The sequence below is a fragment of the Coregonus clupeaformis genome, chromosome 10 (genome assembly GCF_020615455.1).
Source record: "Coregonus clupeaformis isolate EN_2021a chromosome 10, ASM2061545v1, whole genome shotgun sequence".
In the NCBI taxonomy this organism is placed as follows: Eukaryota; Metazoa; Chordata; class Actinopteri; order Salmoniformes; family Salmonidae; genus Coregonus; species Coregonus clupeaformis.
Window position 1 is genome coordinate 11225466 of NC_059201.1, and position 7435 is coordinate 11232900.

Sequence of the window (7435 nt, forward strand, 5' to 3'; positions counted from 1 at the left end):
GCACTGGACCATTATTGCGTTGATTTGTAATACTCCAGCCCAGCAGGTGGTGTTGTTGGCTTAGTATTGGTTCGATTGGATGACACCATCCGCCTTTCTAAGCGCGCAACTTTTCAGGTTTAGCGCAATTTGATTTATCATAAAGATTAGTCCATGCCCATTAGCTAGCTACTCTAGAAACTATTGTACATATTGTTTAGTTTTCTGTTTTAAATATAATCTGGTGAAGAAGTGTATGAGTAAACCGGTGAAGTAAGCTATCTACTACTAGCTGCCTAGCTAACGTGAACTGTCGGGAGGAAATGTCAACAGCAATGGACGAGGAGGAAAGAAAACTTCAGGTGCAACTTTGACCTTTGATTTATTACTTGCATTGATTCACACTTATATATATATATATATATATATGTGTGTGTGTGTGTGTCTTGGAAGCACGTGGTGTCCGTAAGATAAAGATGGACAAAGCTAGTATTTACTCATATTTTCACTAAACCCGTAGAGACTGAAAGCAGCAGTCCACTATACAGTGGGAAGACTGTGTCAAAGCATTGGTGAGGATCATCAGAAGGAATTCAGTCGACAGGTTATAGCAGCAATAGCTGAAACGACGTTCAGGCAATGTGGTGAGTATTATAATCACAAACATCACCAAATAATGTCTGGAGGGAAGGGGATTTGCTGTGTATGACTGGTAACAAGAGGACACTGATGAGTTAATTATGAACATCTTTGTGCACAGTCTCCACCTTGGGTTTGCTCTGTCCAAGCACCAGTCAAATTCACATGTTATTCTGGCCCAGTCCAGAAACTGCCCCTAGACACTTCATAGGCCTACGTGGGATGGATTCGATAGGTAATACTGTATACTTACATATTCGGTTCTCCCCTATCACAAGTCGTTATAGGGGCTAGGGGTACTGGGAAAATCTTGAGACTCAAAAGGCTTTGTCCAAACACTCCTATGGTTTCCCTTCCTCATCTATTTTCCTGAAAGACCACGGATAGATGGTCAGATGACCATACATACATTGACTATCAAGTCCTCTGACGTCAGCGCCATAAAACAAGTGAAGGAACGCTTTCGTTGCATCTCAATGGTCAGATGTATATTGTTCCCCTGGTCTCCTTTCCTTCATCTGTACTGAAGTGGAAAAAACTTGGCAGGTGAAGAGTGTCAGGTAGCCTAGCAGTGGTTGTGACTAGATGGGGGTACAGCTAGGACCGGAAGTGACTTTTCGTAGCAGGTTAGGAGAGCATTTTAGCTAACCCTAACACTTTTCCTAACTATAACCTAATTCCTCTAACCTGCTATGTTAATTATCCTTACCTGCTACGAAAAAGTCACTTCCGGTCGTAGCTGTATGCTGTATACCACCTAGTCAAAACCCCTAGCGGTTAGAGCGTTGGGCCAGTAACCGAAAGACCCTGTAAAACAACATTCCACTGCACCTATGACAGTAACTGATTTTATGTTTTACTTCCCCTAGGGTCGAAGACCATCATGTCTTTCACCTGCCCTGTGTTTTCAGATCTATGCGGATGAGGGAGAGACCATTGGAGGATGCCACTTTACACTGAGACACACACAAGGATTATTCTGCTTGTATGTTTCAGATGATTGACAGCATTCCTTTTTTTCTTATCTTTAGATATTTTTGCGAAGGACTTGGAGGCCTTTGCAAGGTAAAAGGTCTTCATACAGGTTGCATTGATGTTATGAAATCCGTGTTTATTCAGACTGACAATCCTCCTGTTACAGATTAATGATTTCCAGCCCCACATTTATGCAGTGTTCAGTTAGGAAAAAAGGAATTGGCATCAAATGCTCTGCAGGATCTGTTGTAATCAGAATAAAAGGTTCCTTCAGCAGTATTACACATTTCCAAGCAAGTATAAGGCAATACCATGAGGTTTCATAATCAGATTAGTACTAACATGTGTGTTGTGGGGATTCTATTGTAGGCATGCCAAAAGAAGCACAGTATCTGTGGATGATGTGAAGCTTACGGCTCGTCGGAGTACAGCACTGGTGGGTATTGGCTAATTAACAATAATTTCATAATATATGCCAACATCACAGGATTGAACAGTCAGGTCTTAATCAATGCTTTATTATTGTGTCGTTTTAAGACAGCGAGACCCAATCTTGGCATTACTGAATGTTTTTATGGTACCAGTAATATTGACCCTTTTATAGTTATTTTCCACAGGAACATAGGTATTTGCAATGATATTGTCGCCAACGTTTTGAATTAACGAACACTCTTTTCTAGTCTAACTTCATACAAAGGAAGAGTGAAGAGATTGCCAGCACCAACCAGGAGCAAAGAGACATAAGGAAGAAGAGTGCAGGGAAGAGGAAGAACAAGGAGACAGAGATGGAGTAGGAAGGAACAACATGCTAGAGGCTACCCTAGTATTAAGTGAATGGGTTCTATTAAACAGACACTACTAGGTAATAGCATGTGTACGTTTACTAATATAGCACAAAAGGGCATCAACTGGATCGACCAAACTTGCAGAAAATATTTATTGATAACAATTCTCCATCAAGTGGTACAGCATTATCTTAATTGGTTGAAATGTAAGCACGGTTCCAATGTCTTCTCCAAAATTATTTACAGATCTATACGTTTAAAAAAGCAGTTAAATAAAAATATTGAAGGACAACAGGTGTTCCCATTCATCTTCAGCATTGAGATGTGCTGTAATATCCTTTATGTACACCATTTCCATGTACACATTTGAAGTACCATAACCTGTTCGTTATGTCTTGTCCCAAAGAATACATGAGATTACTGTTCTACCCAAATAATGCCTCAATGTGTTATATTGTAAACAAAGCCAAATAAACAAAATACTTTAAGGTCTGAGTAGAACAAATGTATCCAAACTTACTACCCAATTCTGACTCCTTTTAGGTTGGCATAAATATAAGACCCCATTTCAAGCCTGTGAGGACTTCAGTCTTCATCCTTCAGGACACTGACTCCAGTCCGGGTTCAGATGGAAACCTCGGTCAGCAGTGTCCAAGGTCCCTAGATATGTGAATTAAATTAGATTTTTTTTGACAATTCAAGTGTAACAAAAGTACCCAGTATTCAAATAAGCATATCTATTCAAACAAAGTTTTATTAGAGAACTCTTATTTGACATGTCTAAAACACCTTTGAAACGCACAGAATCACACTGGGAAACATTTGACAACCACGCCACTCCATGCTCTCACACCAACACTCACGTCCCCAGTGTCCGCGGCAGGTGTCATCCACATCAAGTTCACACTTACAGAGCATCAATAACAAGGAAAGAAACCACACACACACACCATACAGCATTCAGGTCAGGTAGGTTATATAAGCAAGACAAATATTCAGCACAACATTCCACACTACATTTGCGTACTACTTCTGCACTTGATCAATAAGGGTAGGAAAAATTGCTACAATAAAAAGAGATCTTGAAGTACTACTAAATGAAAGTCCATTTTAGGGGGAAGGAGCTTGTAGCATCCGCAGCTTCCATTCACTCTCACAAAAGCAGTCAAATTGGGCTCTTTCATCGCACAACCAGTCCGTTTCACGCTTTCTTTTTCTCTCCGTTCGCTCACTCATCGATTCACTCTTCGCCACAAGCCATCCTCAGTCGCACTCATGAGTTCTTAAAATGTCAGCTGCGCAGTTCTTTCCATTAAAAAGTGGATAAAAAAATGAAACACCCACCGTCTCTTAGAACATGCGGAGTGAAGCCGTTCTTTGATGGCAAAGCATTTACAGATGGGAAGAGGGAGAGTGATACTGACATCACCCAAAGAATGCTGCCAAAGAGGAGCTTCTTCCCGGGAAAATGGAAGAGAAGTGAACTGCAGAAGAGATTGTAGTGAAGGTTTTTCCATTGAACTTGACTGCAAATAAAGTTGCACTTAAAACATTTCAGTTTCAACCAGATTCTTTCCAATGCAAGATTGTTGTCAAATATATGGATGAATAGTGAACCATAGTGATTTCTCATGCATTTTCAGAAACATCACAATACATGCCTTAAAGAATCCAGTTGAAAATAAGTCAGGACAAACTTAAATCAATTTGACATCAAAAGTAGCACTTAAGCTGAACACCCTGGTAAATAATAATTCACCTCAAACAATTTCTAAATTAAATCTTGAGCATTTTTTCTCTCTCCAAACGAACAAAACATCTTTGACAAAAGCGTTTAGTTATCAGATACGCGTAACACCAGAAATAGATTTGGAAAAGGACATCTCACAATACTTACCATACAAACTATTACTTACATACCCCACCCTGAAGACTTGGACTCCATACTGGAGCCAAATCCTCCTGAGCTAAACCCACTACCACTGGTTGTTGAATTAGAACCAGTACCCCAACCTAGACTGGCTGAGCTGGTGCCGTAGTTACTGTTGCCTGTGCTGTAGGCCTGGCTCTGATCCCTGGTGGAGCTAGTCTGCCCAGTAGAGGTGGTGCCTGAGGTGGCAGTCTGCCCTTGCTGACTAGCCAACATACCCATCATTCCCCAACTGCTCTGCAGGGCAGCCTGCGCGGCAGCCATCATGGCAGGATTCAGACTAAAGTTGCCAAAATTAGCCATATTACTACCGGCGCTGCTCCCTAACCCTGTGCGGTTACTACCAAAACCCTGAGCCCCAAACCCATTTCCAAACCGCCCTGCTCGCTCCATCATCTGCCTACTGCCGTGCTTTGGCTCAGCGTTTGAGATGTGCACGCTGACTCCCTTAATAATCAGGTCCTCTCCACATAGGGAACTGGCAACCTGGAGAGAAAAAAACATACATGCCAGTCTGACATTAAAGGGGCAATTCAGCAGATGGCAAACAGAACATGGTCTTTGAATTTGCAGTGGCACCAACCTGGTCATCGGCAAAGCTGACGAAGGCAAAGGCACGGAAGGGCTTGGGGATGAAGACGTCAGTGACCTCGCCATACTGCATGAAGAACTGGCGCAGCTCATCAGCGGAAATGTCTTCAGTGCAACGGCCTACAAACACTTTCCTGCTTCTCATGGGCTCATCTGGACCTTGCTGTTTCACAAAGGTAAAAAGTATTGCACATGAACAATATATGGCAGTAGGGGGAGGTGGTGGGATGTGATCTGAAACAGTGCTCTTGCCATTAATGATCCATGTTACAAGCCATACAGAAACAAACACCTACCTTGGAGTTGGGGAGTTTGCAGTCACACCATCTTCCATCAATCATGTGGCGTTGAGAGATCACTTTATCTTGAGTCTCATACTCAGTAAACCTCACAAAGCCAAATCCCTTTGAGTTTCCGGTCTTCACATCTCGTTTCACCTGTAAGTAGGAGCATGGGGTTAAAAACTACATTTCACATTAACCCAAAATGTTTAAAGTGGCAATCTGCAGTTGCTATATCCATTTTGGGACATACATTAATTATATATGTACCCATTGATTCATAAGGAATATAACTTATAAATGCCTCATGAGCTTAGTTAAATGCATGTACCTCATCACAACCCAAAATAAGCTTTACTCCAATGTTTGTTAACATAGTAAATGTAAAAAAAAACACTACCATCAAAACATAGTTAAAACTATCATTTTGATGTCATGGATGGTCAGTCCTTGTATCCATAGTGCTGTCTATGAATTTGAGAGTGGCTACATTTCTCCAGGCCCAACCCTTAGCAAAACTGTGGCAGAGAGTATGCTTTGTCATTGTTTAAACTGCTCATTGCCACTTTAAAATGTCTCAAATGTTAGTTTAGAAGGAACCACAGATATAGCAAGGCCTTGCACATTAGAGCTGTGTGAGAGAGAAAAAACAGAGAAGGTATCCACAGCACTCAACTGATCTGCATGAATGAAATTGCTAATTTGATACTTTACCTGTACCATGATGACTTCCCCAAAGGTGCTGAAGTAATCTTTCAGGTCCTGTTCAGATGTCTTCCAAGGCAACCCCAGTACAATCAGGTCTGAGGTCTTCATATCGCCTCTCTTCATCTTTACAGCAGAGGAGGCATCAATCTCGTCCATTTTCCTTTTGTTGTCTGAAATAGTGTGGTAGGGATCATCATCATCATTCAATCGCTGTTGGAACACTTGAGACAGACATTTGCCTAGTTAGATACTCATTCCATGTGATGCATATAGCTAGGGAACCGTTGACTCTGGAATAATTTAGTATGCATGTATTATAATGCATTTGTCCAACAGTTGGTGGCTAATAAAATAAAAAAAGTCAGTCAACATACCTTTGGGATAATTGACGACATAGACCAAATTTCCCCAGCCGTTTTCAGGTGCATGAAGCATCCCTTCCACCAAACGGACCCCTCGCATGCACTGTGAAACAGGACTCCTGAATCGTAGGCCGCAGGCCCCTGGAAACTGAGCGGCCACGGTAGAAAGCAACACTGTGCCATCATCCTCGGATGGGATCTCCATGGGCTCCTCATTCTCTTCTTCCGCCACACGAATGTACACCTCTGCCATTTTTACGCACAACGCCTTTTTTCAGCCAAAAACACTGCAATGGCTAGTTTACGTTAGATAGCTCTCTAAACACTCGGCTATGCCCGACGACACGAGCTGATTGGTACAAAAACAGCAGTGAAAAAACACCGCGATTTTGCAGAAAATATATATTGGTTCAGATGTTGAAATGGACGCTGTTTATCTTGATTAAACCTAATTGTATTTAAACGACGTAGAGTTCGTGAGAAATTCTAGCAAACGAAAATACCACGGTCCCACTTCCAGTGTTCCTTTGTTAGGTTGGCTAGTTAACGTTAGCTAGCTGTGTCATCGACACCGGACGACGACCTCGCTATAGCAATGTGGCTATGAATGCGCTAACGGAGTCTCGTGCCGTGTTGGTCCTACAACTTAAAATTTCGTCCAAGAAAACTGAAATTGAGCAATCATATAATTAACGTTAAGTCTTAACTGCGTTTTTCTTACCTAGCACGCACGTAATACTGCAGATTTAAAGCAAATATTTACGCTCAAACACATCTGCGACAACATGAAACACCGTTGTACTTTCAGATCAAAATGGCATTATGTAAGTCATGGAGGAAGTACGTCATTATGTCAGATCCTTTCATTGTAAACGGAGGGTACGAGGGGGTGTTGTGAATCTAGAAAATAACAGAAAATGATAAATAATTATTTAAAGGGAAATACTACACCATTTTTACTGTGATCTCTTAAAACATATTTGTATTTGCCTAAAAAAAATGTAACCTTGTGTAAACTGATTATACCCACCGAGATCCATACTCGATGACTACCGCGGCGTCCCCCCTATCTAAAGATTGGATGAAGCCATTTTTTCCCTTCATGACTTCCTGTGACAACTGGGGACCAGGGACGTTTCGACTGGAAGCGATACAGCTTTTGTCAAATTGACTTTTCGTGGCAGC

General features: G+C 41.6%; 2 protein-coding genes across 4 annotated transcripts; one reads left to right on the forward strand and one right to left on the reverse strand.

Annotated features, from left to right (window-relative positions):
* Positions 1–27: 27 nt before the first annotated feature.
* Positions 28–2866, forward strand: cenps (centromere protein S). Its single transcript, XM_041887507.2, has 5 exons — positions 28–341; positions 500–623; positions 1650–1683; positions 1963–2029; positions 2274–2866. The coding sequence occupies exons 1-5, from the start codon at positions 303–305 to the stop codon at positions 2385–2387; spliced, it is 378 nt and encodes a 125-aa protein (XP_041743441.1). The 5' UTR covers positions 28–302; the 3' UTR covers positions 2388–2866.
* On the reverse strand, positions 2512–7110 carry LOC121574863 (TAR DNA-binding protein 43). Of its 3 annotated transcripts, none has more exons than XM_041887502.2 (6): positions 6263–7110; positions 5895–6109; positions 5196–5336; positions 4892–5062; positions 3723–4794; positions 2512–3038 (listed from the first exon to the last, which is right to left on the reverse strand). In XM_041887502.2, exons 1-5 carry the CDS (start codon positions 6501–6503, stop codon positions 4291–4293), a joined length of 1272 nt encoding a protein of 423 aa, XP_041743436.1. In that variant the 5' UTR covers positions 6504–7110; the 3' UTR covers positions 2512–3038; positions 3723–4290. The 3 variants fall into 3 exon arrangements, with proteins under 3 accessions (XP_041743436.1, XP_041743439.1, XP_041743437.1); XM_041887505.2 differs by having other exon boundaries at positions 5895–6058; positions 6263–7097; XM_041887503.2 differs by lacking the exon at positions 2512–3038 and having other exon boundaries at positions 3115–4794.
* Between the last annotated feature and the right edge of the window lie 325 nt (positions 7111–7435).

Excerpts from the sequence above, each read along its gene's own strand:
- cenps (XM_041887507.2), top strand. The coding sequence starts at position 303 with ATGTCAACAGCAATGGACGAGGAGGAAAGAAAACTTCAG. Across the intron at positions 1,684-1,962 it reads GACTTGGAGGCCTTTGCAAG|GCATGCCAAAAGAAGCACAG; the intron begins GTAAAAGGTCTT and ends ATTCTATTGTAG. Across the intron at positions 2,030-2,273 it reads CTCGTCGGAGTACAGCACTG|TCTAACTTCATACAAAGGAA; the intron begins GTGGGTATTGGC and ends ACTCTTTTCTAG.
- LOC121574863 (XM_041887502.2), bottom strand. The coding sequence starts at position 6,503 with ATGGCAGAGGTGTACATTCGTGTGGCGGAAGAAGAGAATGAGGAGCCC. Across the intron at positions 5,337-5,894 it reads GGGAAGTCATCATGGTACAG|GTGAAACGAGATGTGAAGAC; the intron begins GTAAAGTATCAA and ends TCCTACTTACAG. Across the intron at positions 5,063-5,195 it reads GCAAACTCCCCAACTCCAAG|CAAGGTCCAGATGAGCCCAT; the intron begins GTAGGTGTTTGT and ends TTTGTGAAACAG.